Source organism: Pristiophorus japonicus, chromosome 12 (genome assembly GCF_044704955.1).
Source record: "Pristiophorus japonicus isolate sPriJap1 chromosome 12, sPriJap1.hap1, whole genome shotgun sequence".
NCBI classification, from domain to species: Eukaryota; Metazoa; Chordata; class Chondrichthyes; family Pristiophoridae; genus Pristiophorus; species Pristiophorus japonicus.
The window spans coordinates 101,324,760-101,344,981 of record NC_091988.1 but is presented as its reverse complement, the minus strand read 5'-3'; the positions used below and the strand labels follow the sequence as shown (position 1 = coordinate 101,344,981).

At 46.4% G+C, this 20,222-nt stretch overlaps 1 protein-coding gene across 8 annotated transcripts in view; it reads left to right on the top strand.

The window, feature by feature from the left end:
- The window catches only part of dnah1 (dynein, axonemal, heavy chain 1), a 668,552-nt gene that overhangs the window by 471,579 nt on the left and 176,751 nt on the right, over positions 1-20,222 (top strand). For all 8 annotated transcript variants that reach the window (XR_011596078.1, XM_070895813.1, XM_070895814.1 and 5 more), the window contains 2 exons: positions 8,101-8,297; positions 17,924-18,059. Coding sequence is in view for 7 of the 8 variants with exons in the window: in XM_070895813.1 (XP_070751914.1) it covers positions 8,101-8,297; positions 17,924-18,059 (333 nt within the window). In the remaining variant the exon portion in view is untranslated. The remainder of the gene's footprint in view (positions 1-8,100; positions 8,298-17,923; positions 18,060-20,222) is intronic.

Below are 20,222 nucleotides of genomic sequence, written 5' to 3'. Positions count from 1 at the left end.
GCTGGGCAGGCCACATAGTCCGCATGCCAGACACGAGACTCCCAAAGCAAGCGCTCTACTCGGAACTCGTCCACAGCAAACGAGCCAAAGTCGGACAGAGGAAACGTTACAAGTACACCCTCAAAGCCTCCCTGATAAAGTGCGACATCCCCACTGACACCTGGGAGTCCCTGGCCATAGACCGCCCTAAGTGGAGGAAGTGCATTCGGGAGGGCGTTGAGCAACTCGGGTATCGTCGCCGGGAGCATGCAGAAATCAAGCGCAGGCAGCGGAAGAAGCGTGCAGCAAACCAGGTTCCCTGCCCACCCTTTCCCTCAACGACTATCTGTCCGATCCGTGACAGAGACTGTGGTTCTCATATTGGACTGTACAGCCACCTAAGAACTCATGCTAAGAGTGGTAGCAAATCTTCCTCGATTCCGAGGGGCTGCCTAATATGAGAATCTAGGGAATCCACTATCTCTGCAGCTACCTCTTTTAAAACCCTAGCATGCAGGTCGTCGGGGATTTGTAGCCACTTAGTCCCATTCATTTCTCCAGTACTATGTCTTTACTTATACTGATTGCTTTAAGTTCCTCATTCTCTCTAGACCCTTGGTTTTCCATTATTTCTGGAATGTTTTTGTGTCTTGTTCCGTGAAGACAGATACTCAGTATTTGTTGAAAGTTTCTGCCATTTTCTACTTGCCCATTATAATTTCTCCTGTTTCTGCCTCTAATGGGCCCACGTTTACTTTCATTAATCTTTTCCTATTTACATACCTATAGAAACGTTTACAATCTGTATTCATGTAGCTGACACTTCAGTGCAATGCCGTCTTTCGGATGAGATGTTAAACCGAGGCCCCGTCTGCTTACTTAGGTGGACGTAAAAGATCCTATGGCACAATTTCGAAGAAGAGCAGGAGAGTTATCCCGGTGTCCTGGCCAATATTTATCCCTCAATCAACATAACAAAACATTATTATCTGGTCATTATCACATTGCTGTTTGTGGGAGCTTGCTGTGCACAAATTGGCTGGCGCATTTCTCACATTACAACAGCGACTACACTTCCAAAGTACTTCATTGGCTGTAAAGCGCTTTGAGAAGTCTGGTGGTCGTGAAAGACGCTATATAAATCCAAGTCTTTCTTTATGTCTCTTGCTAATTTACTCTAATATTCTTTTTTCTATTTCCTTATCAATTTCTTACTAAATTCTAAAATCCTCCCAATCCTCAGCCTTGCCACTCTTTTTCGCAACTTTATAAGCCTCTTCCTTTGATCTCATACTATCTTAACCTTCTCTTAGCCATGGTTGGACCACTTTTCCTGTGGGATTTTTATGTCTTAAAGGAATGTATATTTGTTGTAAATTATGTATTAATTCTTTAAATGCTCATCATCATCATCATAGGCAGTCCCTCCGAATCGAGGAAGACTTGCTTCCACTCTTAGCGTGAGTTCTTAGGTGGCTGAACAGTCCAATACGACAACCACAGTCTCTGTCACAGGTGGGACAGACAGTGGTTGAAGGAAAGGATGGGCGGGGAGTCTGGTTTGCCGCACGCTCCTTCCGCTGCCGGTGCTTGATTTCTGCATGCTCTCGTTGACGAGACTCGAGGAACTCAGCGGCCTCCCAGATGCACTTCCTCCACTTAGGGCGGTCTTTGGCCAAGGACTCCCAGGTATCAGTGGGGATGTCGCACTTTATCAGGGAGGCTTTGAGGGTGTCTTTGTAACGTTTCCGCTGCCCACCTTTGGCTCGTTTGCCGTGGACGAGTTCCGAGTAGAGCACTTGCTTTGGGAGTCTCGTGTCTGGCATGCGGACTATGTGGCCTGCCCAGTGGAGCTGATCAAGTGTGGTCAGTGCTACAGTACAGTGGAGCTGATCAAGTGTGGTCAGTGCTACTGGCCTGCCCAGCGGAGCTGATCAAGTGTGGTCGAGCTACAGTGCGCGGACGACGCCTACATCTATGCACATACAGAGGCTGAACTCCAAGTCATCGTCGACGTATTTACTGAGGCATACAAAAGCATGGCCTTACACTAAACATCAGTAAGACAAAGGTCCACCAACCTGTCCTCAGCACTGCCCCCGAGTCATCAAGATCTACGGCTTGGCCCCGGACAACGTGGACCACTCCCCTTATTTCGGGAGACTCCTATCAACAAGAGCAGGCATTGACGACGAGATCCAACACCACCTCCAGTGTGCCAGTGCACCCTTCGTCCGCCTGAGGAAAAGAGTGTTTGAAGACCAGGACCTCAAAACTGTCACCAAGCTCATGGTCTACAGGGCCGTAGTAATACCCGCCCTCCTATATGGCTCAGAGACGTGGACCAAGTGCAGTAGACACCTCAAGTCGCTGGAGAAATACCATCAACAATATCTCCACAAGATCCTTCAAATCCCCTGGGAGGACAGACGCACCAACGTTAGCATCCTCGACCAGGCCAACATCCCCAGCATTGAAGCACTGACCACACTTTAAATGCTAGCCATTGCTTGTCTACCATCATACCTTTTAATGTAGTTGCCCAATCTACCTTAGCCAACTCGCCCCTCATACCTACGTAGTTTGCTTTGTTTAGATTGAAGACCCTAGTTTTAGACTCATAACTAAATCACATTCAAACTCAATATAAAATTCTATCATATTATGGTCACTCTTCCCGAAAGGCCCCTTTACTACAAGGTTAGTAATTAATCCATTCTCATTGCACAATACTAGAGCAATAAAATAGCTTGTTCCCGAGTTGGTTCCTCAACATACTGATCCAAAAAACTGTCTTGAATACTGTTGAGTTCCTAACACAGATGAGACTGCACACAGGCAGGTTAAAGTAACAGTGACCTCAGTCTTTATGAAGATACTCCAGAGTGAGTAACAGGCCTTAGGGGCCGGCTTGTATACAGTGCTCCCAAGGCATGCTGGGCTCCCTTGGGACTTCAGGGGATGTGCTCCATGGTGGCGGAACATGGGAGTGCCTGCTTTACAGATGCACAACATCACTCCCCCGCAAAGTCAAAGTGAAAACCTTTCTTTCCCTGGTGGACCGCCTCGGTACAAATGCCTGTTCTGGTGTGTTGGCTGTGCCATCGCTGGGCTGGCGTGTTGTTGGCCCTGCAGGGCTGCTGGGTGAGCCTGGCCTTGCTGGGCTGTTGGGCGTGATGGGTTCGATTTCCTGGTCCGGGGTGGTGTCGTTGATCCTTTGGGTGTGTGTTGTGGGCTCGAAAAAGTCGGAGACTGCTGTGGGTTGTTCAGGGAATCTGTGAACTGCAGCCTCGTTTGGCCCAGTTGCTTTCTGCAAATTTGTCCATTGTCTAGTTTGACTACAAGCACCCTACTCCCTTCTTTAGCTATCACCGTGCCCGCGATCCACTTGGGACCATGTCCATAGTTTAGCACATACACTGGGTCATTCAGATCAATTTCCCGTGACACAGTGGCGCGTCCATCGTTTACATTTTGTTGCTACCGCCTGCTCTCTACCTGATCATGCAGGTTAGGGTGAAACAGCGAGAGTCTAGTTTTAAGTGTCCTTTTTATGAGTAGCTCAGCCGGGGGCACCCCTGTGAGCGAGTGGGGTCACGTTCAGTAGCTGAGCAGTACTCGGGACAGACAGGTTTGGAGTGAGCCTTCTGTGACTCGTTTAAGGCTCTGTTTGATTGTTTGTACTGCCCGCTCTGCCTGCCCATTGGAGGTTGGTTTAAATGGGGCCGAGGTGACATGTTTGATCCCATTGCGGGTCATGAATTCTTTAAATTCGGAACTGGTGAAACATGGCCCGTTGTCACTGACCAGTATGTCAGGCAGGCCATGGGTGGCAAACATGGCCCTCAGGCTTTCCATGGTGGTGGTGGCGGTGCTTCCCGACATTATTTCACATTCAATCCATTTTGAAAAAGCATCCACCACCACCAGGAACATTTTACCGAGAAACGGGCCCGCATAATTGACATGGATCCTCGATCATGGTCTGGAGGGCGAGGACCACAAACTTAGTGGTGCCTCTCTGGGCGCGTTGCTCAACTGAGCACATACGCTGCATTGCCGTACACAGGACTCTAAGTCAGAGTCGATATCGGGCCACCACACGTGGGATCTGGCTATTACTTTCATTATTACTATACCCGGGTGTATGCTGTGGAGATCCGCGATGAACGTCTCCCTGCCCTTTTTGGGTAGCACTACTCGGTTACCCCATAGTCTGCCTGAATGGACAGCTCGTCCTTTCGCCGCTGGAACGGCTTGATTAGCTCTTGCATTTCAACGGGGATGCTGGCCCAGCTCCCATGCAGTACACAGTTTTTTTACTAGGGACAGCAGAGGATCTTGGCTGGTCCGAATCCTAATCTGGCGGGCCGTGACAGGTGATTTATCATTTTCAAACCCTTCCATGACCATCAACAAGTCTGCGGGCTGCGCCACCATCAACAAGTTTGCAGGCTGCGCCATTTGCACCCCAGTGGTGGGCAATGGTAGCCGACTGAGAGCATCCGCACAGTTCTCGGTGCCTGGCCTGTGGCGGATGGTATAGTTATACGCTGATAGCACAGTGCCCACCTTTAGGCAGGCTGGCTGAGGCATTGGTATTTATCCCCTTGTTTTCAGCGTACAGGGATATGAGTGTCTTGTGATCGGTTTCCAGCTCAAATTTGAGGCCAAACAGGTACTGATGCATTTTCTTCACCCTGAACACACAAGCCAATGCCTCTTTCTCAATCATGCTGTAGGCCCTCTCGGCCTTGACGAGCTCCTGGAAGCATAGGCGACAGGTTACAACTTCCCCGCAACGTTAGCTTGTTGTAATATACACCCGACTCCATACGACGACGTGTCACATGCTAGCACAAATCTTTTACACGGGTTATACAATAAAAGCAGCTTGTTGGAGCATAAAATGTTTCTGGCTTTCTCAAAAGCAATTACTTGTTTTTTTTTCCCCATACCCAGTTCTCACCTTTGCGCAATAACACATGTAGGGGCTCTAAGAGGGTGCTTAACCCCGGTAGGAAGTTACCAAAATAGTTGAGGAGTCCTAGGAACAACCGCAGCTCCGTGATGTTCTGTGGCCTGGGCACGTTCCTGATAGCCTCTGTCTTGGCATCTGTGGGCCGAATGCCTTACACCGCGATCTTTCTCCCCAAAATCTCCACTTCTGTTGCCATGAAGATGCATTTCGACCTCTTCAGCCGCAGCCCTACACGATCCAGTCGCTGGAGAACCTCCTCCAGGTTTTGTAGGTGCTCGATGGTATCCCAACCCGTGACCAATATGTCGTCTTGAAAGACCACCATGCATGGTACCGACTTGAGTAGGCTCTCCATGTTTCTCTGGAAGATCGCTGCAGCCGACCGAATTCCAAACGAGCATCTGTTGTAGATGAACAGTCCCTTGTGCGTGTTGATCCAGGTGAGGCCCTTCGAAGACTCCTCCAGCTCCTGCGTCATGTAGGCCGAAGTCAGGTCGAGCTTGGTGAACGTCTTGCTTCCTGCCAGCGTCGCAAATAGGTCGTCTGCCTTAGGTAGCGGGAATTGGTCCTGTAGCAAGAAATTATTAATAGTTACTTTATAATCACCGCAAATCCTGACCGTGCCATCACTTTTGAGTACTGGAACAATCGGGCTGGCCCACTCGCGTTGCAGACTGTCTAGCTCAATTTCCACTCTCTCCCTCATCATGTGAGGTACCGCTCGCGCCTTGTGGTGAATGGGCCGTGCCTCTGGGACCACGTGGATCCGCACCTTCACCCCGGAAAAGTTTCCAGTGCCTGGCTCAAAAAGGGAAGAAAATTTGTTAAGAACCTGGGTACATGAGGCCTCATCAACATGTGATAAGGCTCGGATGTCATCCCAGTTCCAGCGGATTTTGCCCAGCCAGCTCCTTCGAAGCAGTGGGAAAATCCAGTGTGGCAGTTCGTGCACCATGCCCTTGTAGGTGACCTTGACCATGGACAGTGATAAGCTCTTTGGTGTACATTCTCAGTTTTGTGTGGATGGTGCTCAGGACTGGTCTGAATGCCTTGTTGCACCAAAGTCTGTTTTTACTCATGATGGATTGGCTAACGCCAGTGTCCAGTTCCATGGCTACAGGTAAGCCATTCAGTTTTACATTTAGCATTATAAGTGGACATTTCGTCGAAAATGTGTGCACCCCGTGTACTTCAGCATCTGCCTCCTCTCTCTGAGGCTCGAAATTGCTTAGATCCACCATGGACCGATCTTCCTTTGCCATGTGGTGGTTAGCAGGTTTTGCAGAGCTTGCAGCTCATCTGCAAGCTCGTTGGAGGTGCCCCATTGTTCCACAGCTCTTGCAAACATACCTTTTGAAGTGGCATGAATAGGCTGAATGGAAGCCTCCACAACGCCAACAAGGTGTGAATTGCCTTGCATTCATCCTTTGTTGCGGACTCTGAGTCATCTGGGCCACCTGAGGCCTGCTGGCAATTGCAGACTCATAGTTTCTGCCCTGTACATTTGTGCTCGCAAACACAGGTCCAGTTAATTTATGAACATTGCTAGCACTTGTGTGCTGAGAGATTTGTTTGGTGTTATCACTGGTGGACATTAACGCTTGTGCTATCGCAATGGCCTTGTTGAGGATCGGTATCTATACAGTCAAAGGTTTTCGTAGGATGGTCTCGTGGCCAATACCCAGTACAAAAAAGTCTCTGAGCATTTGCTCCAGGTAGCCATCAAACTCACATTGTCCTGCAAGTTACCTTAGCTCGGCGACGTAGCGTGCCATTTCCTCACCTTCAGATCACTGGTACTTATAGAACCGATACCTCGCCATCAGCACGCTCTCCCTCCAGTTAACATGCTCCCGAACCAGTGTACACAACTCCTCATACGACTTATCTGTGGGTTTCACCGGAGCCAGAAGATTCTTCATGAGGCTGTCGGTCGGCGCCCTGCCGACCGTGAGGAGGATCGCTCTCCTTTTTGCAGCACTTCCTTCTCCGTCCAGCTCGTTGGCTACAAAGTACTGGTCTAGCCGTTCGACATAGGCCTCCCAGTTCTCACCCTCCGAGAACTTCTCCAGGATGCCCACAGTTTGCTGCATCTTTGCGTTGGATTTGCGTATTCGTCGCCAGTTGTTGTGTTCCTAACAGATGAAACTGCACACAGGAAGGTTAAAGTAACAGTGACCTCAGTCTTTATTAAGATAATCCAGAGTGAGTAACAGGCCTTAGGGGCCGACTTATATACAGTGCTCCCAAGAGATGCTGGTATCCCTTGGGACTTCAGGGGATGCGCTCCCTGGTGGCGGAACATGGGAGTGCATGCTTTACAGATACACAACAAATACATTCCATGAACGTGTCATCCACACTCTTACTGCAAATTTAGTTTCCACAGTCTATATGTCGATTAAAATCCCCCATGATTACTGTATTACCCATGTTACATGCACCTCTAATTTCCTGATATATACTGTGCCCTACATTACCACTACTGTTTGAGGGCCTATAAACAACTCCCACCGATGTTTTCTGTCCCTTGCTGTTTCTCAGCTGCACCCAAACTGATTCTACTTCTTGATTTTCCGAGCTAAGATCCTTTCTCTCTACTGTCTTTATCCCATCCTTTATTATCGCCCCTCCTCCTTTTCCATTTTGCCTATCTCTTCTGCAAGTTCAGTGTCCTGGAATATTTAGTTCCCGACCTTGGTCACATTGCAACCATGTCTCTGTAATGGCTATTAGATCAACCTATTCATTTCTGTCTGTGCTATTAATTCGTCTATTTTGTTGCGAATGCTTTGCAGAATCAGATATAGTACCTTTAGCTTTTACTTTTTTCTATTTTTCCCTGATCTTCTACTGTTGTTGATTGTTATTTTACTAGAATCAGCCTCCCCAATCTTAATTGGATCATAGGACACAGAAAAGACCTGTCCTGCCCAGTCAGTTTAATCAGCATATCACACTGTGGTGTTACTGTATTTACACTGCTTCAGAACAACGTCGGCAATAGTACAGAAGTTGGCCACTTCAAGGCAAACGTTTGGGCAAATGTGGGAGTGTAACTGCAATATGCCTCTTATCTAACCCTTACACTAACTAAGGCATAGTGTAAGCAAGTTGTATTTCCTCTTTATTTCTTGTAGATGGTGCAATTTCTTGAGGAGTACATGGATGACTACAATCAGACCAGCACCAGCAAGATGAAGATCGTTCTCTTCATGGATGCCATCCAACACATCTGTAGAATCAGCAGGATTCTGCGGCAGCCACTGGGCAATGCCCTGCTATTGGGAGTTGGAGGCAGTGGGAGACAGTCTGTTACCAAATTAGCATCACATATGTAAGTGGGTGTGGGTCACATCTTTCCAGCAGCATAAACTACATTTTTTTCTGTAATTTCTCTGAACAAATATGTGGTGAAGTTAAAATGGCGTTGCTAGAAGCCAGTTTGGACTGTCCATAATTTAGCATTAACTGAACAGTGTCACTCAATGAGACCATTGGGGCTCAATTTTCCCCAATTATCTGTGCCATCTTTTTGCCGTGCACCGTTTTTTTTTGAGTAAATAAAAATCTCCAAGTTTCCCCAAAGTTTCTGCTCCAGCGTAATTCAGTTAGGTACGATTTTTTTAGGTTCCGATTTTTTTGTGTCATAGGGGCGTAACCTGATGTCTGCGCCAATTTTTCAGATTTAAGCAAGTTTGGCCAACTTACATTTTTCCTAGGACGGTGTATGTGACCACTCCCTAAAAACCTTCTAGACACTTAAGAAAAAGTAGCGCACGTTACGAAATCAGCTCAGAAAGGCGCCATTGTTTTTAGTCGAAGTTTTGGAGGACGTGAAGTAGGCAGAGAATATACATCATATATGTCAAGCATTTCAAAGACAAAAGGGAGAAATTGGAGTTGTAATGCAATTCTTGAATTTTTGATTTTTTTCAAAGTACCACCCCATCACCGAACGAGTGTCTCCTCAGCGGGCTCGAGGGTTGGAACGTCGACCGGCAGAATCGCTCCCTCGCCCAGACACAGGGGCTCAGCTTCAAAAGAAGCCCGGCGAGGGGGGAAGGTGGAAGCCGAACTGAACTGCTAGCCAATTGTATAAGGGATGAGAACCCTTAGGCTATAAATAGTCAATTTCTAAAAGCTCTGTTTTCATCCTCAATACTGTCCCCCTCAGCAGCTTCAAAAGGGCTGGAAGCCAAGCCTCGAACCCCTGTGTCCAGACGAGGGAACGATTCTGCCGGCCGACACTCCGACCCTCGAGCCCACTGAGGAGACATTCGGTGGTGCGGTGGTATCTTGAAAAAAATCTAAAATTAAAGAATTGCATTCGACTTTGTTGCCCCAAATGTCTTCATTGAATGCTTAGTTTCCCGTTCAAAGCAAGCCTTTTGCGCATGCGCAGACCATGGTGTGGTCCATACTAGGCGTGCACCTTGGGGAGAGAGAGGAAAGAGGAGGTGTGAGTGCTTTGTCCTGCTGTTTTGACGTTGTTGCAAAGCTACAATTTAATTATGGGGGCAATATTGACAATGCCATACCTCGTGCAAGCCTTCTGCATGATGGTGCTGCGGAGGAGAAGATTGATTCGGCAGCATCAGCTGAGGAACCTTGGAGCACATAGGATGATGGGCAGAAGGCCTTACCCACATCGGGTATATCGAGACAGGCGTTCATATCTGCACCTGAGTGATGCAGACTGCGTGAGAAGGCTGCGTTTCCGCAAAGAAGTTGTAACCGAGGTCTGTGTTAATAAAAACAGTCCTGCACCCTAGAAGCGTCAGGAGGACTGCTTTGTCAGTTGAAGTGAAAGTTACAGCTGCACTTTCATTCTATGCATCTGTATCATTCCAGGCCACAACTGGGGATGTGTGCACCATTTCTCAACATGCAACACGTGTTTGCATTCGGCAGGTGACTGCTGCACTATATGCCCAGAGGAATGACTACATAAAGTTCCCCATGACCGCCCAGGCAATGCATGACAGGGCTGTGGGCTTCTCCAGGATTGCTGGCTTCCCCAAAGTACAGGGCTGCATTAATTGAACACACGTCAATTTGCGAGCACCTTTGGAGGATTCCGAGATGTACAGGAACAGAAAAGGCTTCTACTCCATGAACATGCAGCTCATCTGTGACGACATGCATCGCATCATGGCAGTTGATGCGAGATACCCTGGGAACACCCATGATGCGTTCATCCTACACGAGAGCGCTATATCTGCCATGATTCAGCAGCAGCCAGAAGGGGAGACAAAGGGTACGGCCTTGCCACCTGGCTCATGACGCCCCTACGCGTAACCTGGACGGAAGCTGACCGGGAATACAACATGTCGCACATTGCGACGCGCAGCATCTTAGAGAGGACCATTAGCATCTTGAAACAACATTTCCGATGCCTGGACCATTCCAGAGGCTACTTGCAATACTCCTCTGAGATTGTCGTTCAGTTCACTGTTGTGTGCTGCATGCTGCATAACTGAGCCATCATGAAGCAGCAGCAGCTGGTAGTTGAAGACCCACCTGAGGTTAGAGTGGCTGATGATGAGGAGAAAGATGCAGATGATGAGGAGGAGGAGGAAGAGTAGGAGAACGAGGACGATGAAGCCATGCAACTACCTGAACCCGGAGCACGACGGTGGAGGAGGGTGGCCATCATGCCCCTTTAATGATTGCTTGAGCTTTGCGCCAGCAGCTCATCCGTGAACACTTTGCTGCCTGAAGGCTCAGCGGCAACTATTCCAAAAGGACCATGTTTGCTGTTTGGACCTGTTCCGTAATGTTGTGTTGTGTTAATAATGGAACAAATAATGTACATGATTCTTCTTTAGTTCAAAAAGTTGTGCTAATAATGGAACAAGTAATGTAAATGATTCAGTTATAATTTAAAATATATTTTATTCAAAATTTTAACACTTGTTTTGTACTTAACTTTAAGAAAAATATTCTTGAATCAAACTTTAAACTATTCAGTTAAGATCACTTACAAACTTTAAGATCACTTACAAACTTTTAAACTTGTAAATTTACATCACTTGCAAAAAACTTTTAATTTGACAACAATTACAATAGTAAAAACAATAACAACAACAATAACAATAGCAGCAGCAAAGAAAGGCTGCACCCATCTCTCCTCCACCTTATTCTAAGACCGCCCGCTCCGCTTGGTCTTGGTGACTCCACCCCTGCCCGCTAGCTGTGGCACAGCGTTTCTCGGGTTGGTACCAAACTTGTTCTTTCGAGCATCTTGGGTAATGCGCACTTTTTGTTGGGGGCGTGGGCAGGCGGTAATGTGGAAGGCCCAGCTTAAGCCTCTTCAGAGGCTGGTCTGGGGATTGGAGAGGGAGTGGCAGCTGATTCCGTCAATGGCTACGGGGTCTGGGCGTGTTCCCTTATTGCAGCAGCTAACTGCGACATTCCCTCCCTCATGTTCCCGGACAGTGTTCCCATTTCTCACGAGAGTGTTGTTAATTCTCCCGACAGTCCCGATACCTCATCACCCATCCCACTGCTGGTGTCCAGAAGTGATCGTGTAAGGTCAATGCTCTCCGCACTCATTGCCATCATTTCAACCACATCTGTTAGATCCTGCACCTCAGGAGAGGCGCTGTCGCGATCTCCTTCCCCTCCTCACCCTGGGTGTGGCTCGCTGCACCCCACTGGGACCCGCAGCCTCGGACGGTGGGGCCCTGGGTGTGCCTTGCTGCACCCCACTGGAACCTGCAGCCTCGGAAGGTGGGGCCCTGGGTGCGGCTCGCTGCACTCCACTGGGACCCACGGCCTTGGACGGTGTGAAACCAGGAAATGTCCCAACACTCACACCACTTAGGAAAGGAGCTGGACCTAAATGAGCGGCACCAGCACCTCGTCCAGAGTGAGTGCAACAGTGGGGCCTTCATCCTCCCCCTCACCCCCATGCTCTTGGTCTGGAAGGTCGGATTGGAAGATGTTCTCCTCTTCAGGCTCGTCTGCATCTGAATCTTCTGCATCGGCTTCAGCCTCGTCAGGGTTGGCCTCAAGTTCTGCAAATCTAACAGAACAGTCAATTGGTTAACAGCAGAGGAGGGGGCAGTGTGGGTGGCATGAGGAGGCTCACACAGTGCAGGCAGCAGGCTGATTTGAAGGACCACGATGAATGATAGCACATTGCATCAACCGAAGCGTAGCTGACGGAGACATCCCCATGAACCGAAGCATGGCTAGCCCGTGCAGTACTTAACATTTAGCAAAGCCAGACTGTGGAATTTGCAGGACTTACCCTCTCACTCGAGTGTGGGCCCAGCTTGTGCAGTGGTGCTTGCTTTTCTCCAGGCAGGACCCATCAAATCAGCAAATCCTTTCTTCCATGGGTGTCAGATTTGCTGGGCCTCCTCCTGTTCGAGTTCTACCGACTCTGAATCAGTTCCTATGGACTGGAGGATAGCTAATGTAACACCACTGTTTAAAAAAGGAGGGAGCGAGAAAACGGGTAATTATAGACCGGTTAGCCTGACATCAGTAGTGGAGAAAATGTTGGAATCAATTATTAAAGATGAAATAGCAGCGCATTTGGAAAGCAGTGACAGGATCGGACTAAGTCAGCATGGATTTATGAAAGGGAAATCATGCTTGACAAATCTTCTGAAATTTTTTGAGGATGTAACTAGTAGAGTGGACAAGGGAGAACCAGTGGATGTGGTGTATTTGGACTTTCAAAAGGCTTTTGACAAGGTTTCACACAAGAGATTGGTGTACAAAATCAAAGCACATTGTATTGGGGGTAATGTACTGACGTGGATAGAGAACTAGTTGGCAGACAGGAAGCAGAGAGTCGGGATAAACGGGTCCTTTTCAGAATGGCAGGTAATGACTAGTGGGGTACCGCAGGGCTCAGTGCTGGGACTCCAGCTCTTTACAATATACATTAATGATTTAGACGAAGGAATTGAGTGAAATATCTCCAAGTTTGCAGATGACACTAAACTGGGTGGCGGTGTGAGCTGTGAGGAGGACACTAAAAGGCTGCAGGATGACTTGGACAGGTTAAGTGAATGGGCAAATGCATGGCAGATGCAGTATAGTGTGGATAAATGTGAGGTTATCCACTTTGGGGGCAAAAACATGAAGGCAGAATATTATCTGAATGGCGGCAGGTTACCTGGAATATTGTGTTCAGTTTTGGTCTACTAATCTGAGAAAGGACGTTCTTGCTATTGAGGGAGTGCAGCGAAGGTTCACCAGAGTGATTCCTGGGATGGCGGGACTGACATATGAGGAGAGACTGGATCAACTGGGCCTTTATACACTGGAGTTTAGAAGGATGAGAGGGGATCTCATAGAAACTTACAAGATTCTGACGGGACTGGACAGGTTAGATGCGGGAAGAATGTTCTCGATGTTGGGGATGTCCAGAACCAGGGGACACAGTCTTAGGATAAGGGGTAGGCCATTTAGGACTGAGAGGAGGAGAAACTTCTTCACTCAGAGAGTCGTTAACCTGTGGAATTCCCTACCGCAGAGAGTTATTGATGCCAGGTCATTGGATATATTCAAGAGGGAGTTAGATATGGCCCTTGCGGCTAAAGGGATCAAAGGGTATGGAGAGAAAGCAGGAAAGGAGTACTGAGGGAATGATCAGCCATGATCTTATTGAATGGTGGTGCAGGCTTGAAAGGCCGAATGGCCTACTCCTGCACCTATTTTCTATGTTTCTATGTTTCTCACTTTTATTGTGTGCCACCTTCCTCTGCAAAGATGAAAATATAACTTTTTAGAGAAGATGTCTTTTTGCTGGGTGGGCCATACATTTATAATTGCAATTCCAGTGAATCAATGAAAATATTACTTACATTAATTGCTTGACCAAGGTCCTGCCACTTCTTTTTGCACTGGCCTCCAGACCTCGGGGTGGTCACCATTGCATAGTAATCTTGTGAAGGTTGGTTCCAGCATTTCTTAATTCCTTTTGGTGAAACTTTTATTTGACCTCTGCTGGTGTCTAGCTTGTGCCATCTGGCCTCAATTACAGTAACCAAGGTCTCCATGTCGTCCTGTAAGAAATTCTTGGTCCTTGAGCCGTGTTACATATTGCGGCTCCGATTTTTTCCACTCAGAATGTAAGTTCTCACACACAACTGGCTCTTTAAAAATGGCCGAATGCAGACCGGGAGGTGTACTGGGCATGCGCGCCCATACCAGTCACGTAAAAACGTAATTTGTTTTTCGCGCATGCTCAGAAGGGTGGGGGGGGCATTCTTTTTTCGCCGCAGACATTAGGCTCCACCCTTCAAAGATAAAGGACAAGCTACGCGGCGCCAATGAGAAAGGACTAATTAGCAATCTCCACTGTATTGTTACCAATTTGGTGAGCCCAATCTATATGTAGATTAAAGTCGCCCATGATAACTGCTGTACCTTTATTGCACACATCCCTAATTTCTTGTTTGATGCCATCCCCAACCTCACTACTACTGTTTGGTGGTCTATACACAACACCCACTAGCGTTTTCTGCCCTTTGGTATTCCGCAGCTCTATCCATACAGATTCCACACCATTCAAGCTAATGTCCTTCCTTACTATTGTGTTAATTTCCTCTTTAACCAGCAACGCTACCCCACCTCCTTTTCCTTTCTGTCTATCCTTCCTGAAAGTTGAATACCCCTGGATGTTGTGCGAGGCCCCTTGGGGAAAAGTGACCATAATATGGTAGAATTCTTTATTAAGATGGAGAGTGACACAGTTAATTCAGAGACTGGGGTCCTGAACTTAAGGAAAGGGAACTTCGATGGTATGAGACGTGAATTGGCTAGGATACACTGGCAAATGATACTTAAAGGGTTGATGGTGGATAGGCAATGGCAGACGTTTATAGATCACATGGATGAACTTCAACAATTGTATATCCCTGTCTGGAGTAAAAATAAAACGGGGAAAGTGGCTCAACCGTGGCTAACAAAGGAAATTAGGGAAAGTGATAAATCCAAGGAAGAGGCATATAAATCGGCCAGAAAAAGCAGCAAACCTGAGGACTGGGAGAAATTAGAATTCAGCAAAGGAAGACAAAGGTTTTAATTAGGAGGGGGAAAATAAGAGTATGAGAGGAAGCTTGCAGGGAACATAAAAAACTGACTGCAAAAACTTCTATAGATATTTGAAGAGAAAAAGATTAGTGAAGACAAACATCGGTCCCTTGCAGTCAGATTCAGGTGAATTTATAATGGGGAACAAAGAAGTGGCAGACCAATTGAACACATACTTTGGTTCTGTCTTTACTAAGGAAGACACAAATAACCTTCTGGAAATACTAGGGGTCCGAGGGTCTAGCGAGAAGAAGGAACAGAAAGGAATCCTTATTAGTCAGGAAATTATGTTAGGGACATTGATGGGATTGAAGGCCGATAAATCCCCAGGGCCTGATAGGCTGCATCCCAGAGTACTTAAGGAAATGGCCCTAGAAATAGCGGATGCATTGGTGATCAGTTTCCAACATTCTATTGACTCTGGATCAGTTCCTATGGACTGGACGTTGGCTAATGTAACACCACTTTTTAAAAAAGGAGGGAAGAGAGAAAACAAGGAATTATAGACTGGTTAGCCTGACATCAGTGGTGTGGAAAATGTTGGAATCAATTATTAAAGATGAAATAGCAGAGCATTTAGAAAGCAGTGACAGGATCGGTCCAAGGCAGCATGGATTTATGAAAAGGAAATCATGCTTGACAAATCTTCTAGAATTTTTTGAAGATGTAACTAGTAGAGTGGACAAGGGAAAACCAGTGGATGTGGTGTATTTGGACTTTCAAAAGGCTTTTGACAAGGTCCCACACAAGAGATTAGTATGCAAAATTAAAGCATATGGTATTGGGGGTAATGTATTGACGTGGATAGAGAACTGGTTGGCAAACAGGAAGCAGAGAGTCGGAATAAATGGGTCCTTTTCAGAATGGCAGGCAGTGACTAGTGGGGTTCAGTGCTGGGACCTCAGCTATTTACAATATGCGTTAATGATTTAGATGCAGGAATTGAATGTAATATCTCCAAGTTTGCAGATGACATTAAGCTGGGTGGCAGTGTGAGCTGTGAGGAGGATGCTAAGAGGCTGCCGGGTGACTTGGACAGTTTTGGTGAGTGGGCAAATGCATGGCAATTGCAGTATAATGTGGATAAATGTGAGGTTATCCACTTCGGTGGCAAAAACAGAAAGGCAGAATATTTCTGAATGGTGACAGATTAGGAAAAGGGGAGGTGCAACGAGACCTGGGTGTTATGGTATATCAGCCATTGAAAGTTGGCAAGCAGGTACAGCAGGCGATGAAGAAGGCAAATGGTATGTTGGCTTTCATAGCTAGAGGATTTGAGTATAGGAGCAGGGAGGTCTTATTGCAGTTGTACAGGGCCTTGGTGAGGCCTCACCTGGAATATTGTGTAAAGTTTTGGTCTCCTAATCTGAGGAAGGATGCTCTTGCTATTGAGGAAGTGATTCCCGGGATGGCAGGACTGACATATGAGGAGAGACCGGATCGACTGGGCTTGTATTTACTGGAGTTTAGAAGAATGAGAGGGGATCTCATAGAAACATACAAAATTCTGACAGGATTGAACAGGTTAGATGCAGGAAGAATGTCCTCGATGTTGGGGAAGTCCAGAACCGAGGTCACAGTCTAAGGATAAGGGGTAAGCCATTTCGGACTGAGATGAGGAGAAACTTCTTAACACAGAGAGTTGTTAACCTGTGGAATTCTCTACTGCAGAAAGTAATTGAGGCCAGTTCGTTAGATATATTCAAAAGGGAGTTAGATATGGCTAAAGGGATCAAAGGGTATGGAGAGAAAGCAGGAAAGGGATACTGAGGTTGAATGATCAGCCATAATCTTATTTAATGGTGGTGCAGGCTCAAAGAGCTGAATGGCCTACCCCTGCACCTATTTTCTATGTTTCTATGTTTCACCAACAGAAGTCTCTCATTCCCTTTTACTCTTTAGCTGTGAACCCCCTAATATTTCTCTGTGTTTCTACCTATCATTGTTAGTAGTAGCCACAGATCTTACAGCTCTAGGAAGGAGCCAAACCATGTTGATGACATCTAATTTCAAATATGGAGGCAGTCTATTTATCTTTCATCGCCTCCATCTAGGCTCAGTGAATGCTCTCACATCTCAATTGTAGTGATAATTGAGAGACTGCTCAATACACGATTGAGCTCCTATTTGACTACTGCTTGCCTTGTTGTGGAAGTAGAACCAGCAATGCACCCTCAGTACAGTTTAAAGTTTTTAATCCTTCACTTTACCGTTTATGGCTTTCTCTTTTGTTGTTCCCTCTTCACAGACCATCGAGCTGTGTGATTTGTGGTTTTCGCTTTGTTTCTTTTGGAGAATGAGACAAAGCAAGAGAGGACTATGGCGACAGGGCTAGCTCAGTAATGAAAGCATTCTATTCAACTATATCTTTGTAGTTTTAATACAGTACTGTTGTGGTGGCTGGGACAGCATCACATTAATATCGATTATTTTCTCTTTCTTGAGGGAGATGGACGTGAAGTCACATAAGAGACTCTCACCAAGTCAGGAGTGATAGAACCAATTAGGAGTGTCAATCAAGGCTCAGTGATAACACTCTCACCTCTGAGTCAGAAGGTTGTGGGTTTGAGTCCTACTCCAGAGACTGGAGTGCAAAAATCTAGGCTCACACTTTAGTGCAGTGCTGAGGGCGCACTCAGATGAGATGTTATATCGAGGCCCTTCTCTCTCCGATCCTGTAGCACTATTTTGAAGAAGAGTTGGGGAGTTATCCCCTGAACTTGCTGCTCCCTATACTTCAACTGAAGTGGGTTTTGGAGTATTTACTGTTGTAGGTCTCCGCTCTCAGCATCTATGTAAAGGATTTTATTTATTGAAATTCTGTATGTGCCAATGCAGCAATATGAAAAATTAAAAGGTCTTTTTTATTCAGTAATTTAAAAAATATCCATTTTTTCCTGTCAGGGCTGAATTTGATTGTTTTCAAATTGAACTTGCCAAAAATTATGGACCAATAGAATGGAGAGAAGACATCAAAAAGATCTTGATGAAAGCGGGAATACAGTACCAACAGGTCACCTTCCTATTTGTAGACACACAGGTATCTTTTTGGAATTGAGAACATTTCATTGATACAGAGTTAATCACTAAACCATGTTACTGTGTAATGCACATTGTTAAAATTAACATAAAAACACATTGTAAGCAGATATTGCAAGCTGGAAATGACTGTACAAATGATCAAATCAAGTCGCTCTGCTATTTTAACAGAGGTGTTTATTTTTTCTTTAATTTATTCGTTCAAGGGATGTAGGCGTCGCTGGCAATGCCGGCATTTGTTGCTCATACCTAATTGCTGCAGTCTGTGTGGTGAAGATGCTCCCACAGTGCTGACTTTGTTGTAGCGGTTTAGTACAACTGAGTGGCTTGCTAGGCCATTTCAGAGGGCAGTTAAGAGTCAACCACATTGCTGTGGGTCTGGAGTCACACATAGGCCCAGACCGGGTAAAGACAGCAGACTTCCTTCCCTAAAGGACATTAGTGAACTAGTTGGATTTTTCCAACAATCCAGTAGTTTCATGGTCACTATTACTGATACTAGATTTATTTAATTAACTGCATTTAATTCCCCCGTGGTGGGATTGGAACTCACATCTCTGGATTAATAGTCCAGGCTTCTGGATTACTAGTCTAGTAACATAACCATGATACTACTGTACCCCGTAGCCATTTAAAATAAACGGTTTCACAATTCTGTTAACACAGAGGAGAAAGGTATTTGCTATCAGTGTTCACATGACATCACTCAAAGCAATTTCCAGGCTAAAATTACCCGATAGTGTCTCTGCTTCTCGCAGTATGGGCTACATAGCCAGCATGTGCATGTATAAAAATTATTAGAGGTTGGCGGAAGCTCCCACCTGAAATAAGATGGAACTTCATAACCTATTCACATGGAAGTGAAGTACTTATGCCTTCCATGTCATCTTCCGATTTCACACTGGAGCAGTGCTAGCTGCTGATCTCACCCATTTATACTGAGCACCCGGGGTTGCTATGTGCTGAGCTGTATACAGCTTCAAAGTACTTAGCAAGAAGAGTCATTCCGCAGTTTTATGGCCATTGCTGCAACATTTCTCTTCATTTTTAAATTTTTCACCTGGCACTTAGGTCTTCATGAGCCTTTGCGCCAATTGATGTTTCTTTCTTTACCCCATGCTGGCACAAATGGATATCCTAATGGGACTACTCATGCCTCAGGTTCTCTGCGCCCATCTGCTGGTATCCATATACCTGTATCTGCAGACAAGAGGTGACCAAACCTCATTGGTTGCCTGCCAGGATGCCACCAATCATATTTTCAGGCATTGTTGTACTAACTTTGCAATCACTGTGAGAAACTGTCTTCACAGTGTCCTGTGCTATTTGCAGCTACCATGCAGCATAGGGCTGGCACAGCCAATGACAGTACCAATGGACTGTAGAGGCAAGCCTACGTTCACCTCCTTTCAAGCATACTACACTGTACACTCATGGTGCCATGAAGTGACACAGAGGGCAACCTTCCTTGCAACCATCTCATGCAGCACCAAGAAATAGTAGCCATCAAATAGGGGCTCATGAGCTGTGCTTCTCTTTCACGTGCCTGAAGACTCATCAATAACAACAACTTGCATTTATATAGCGCCTTTAACATAGTAAAACATCACAAGGCGCTTCACAGGGGCGTTATCAAATAACATTTGACACCAAGCCACATAAGGTGATGTTAGGGCAGATGGTCAATGAAGTAGGCTTTAAGGCATGTCCTAAAAACGCATAATGCGTGGTAAAGAGGCAGAGATGTTTAGGGAGAGACTTCAAGAGCTTAGGGCCTAGGCAGCTGAAGGCATGGCTGCCTATGGTGGAGCAATTAAAGTCGGGGATGCATGAGAAGCCAGAATTGGAGGAGCGCAGATATCTCGGTGGATTGTAGGGCTGGAGGAGATTATTCTATGATTCTATGATACAGAGATACAAAGATAGACCATGGAGTTATTTGAAAAGATGAGGGGGGCTGGGAAATTGCCCTCCGCCCTGTTTGGGGCGCATAATCCGGAGGGAAGAGCCCGAAAATTTGGCTCTTTTAACTTTTTCACTGCCTCACAGTGCTTTCAGGCAGTGTAGAGGCGGGTGTCCATCACCATCGCATTAACCATGTCAACCCTGCGATGGTGACATCAGCGTGATGCGGACGTGCCGCGTCGCACTGACGCGTAGCAAT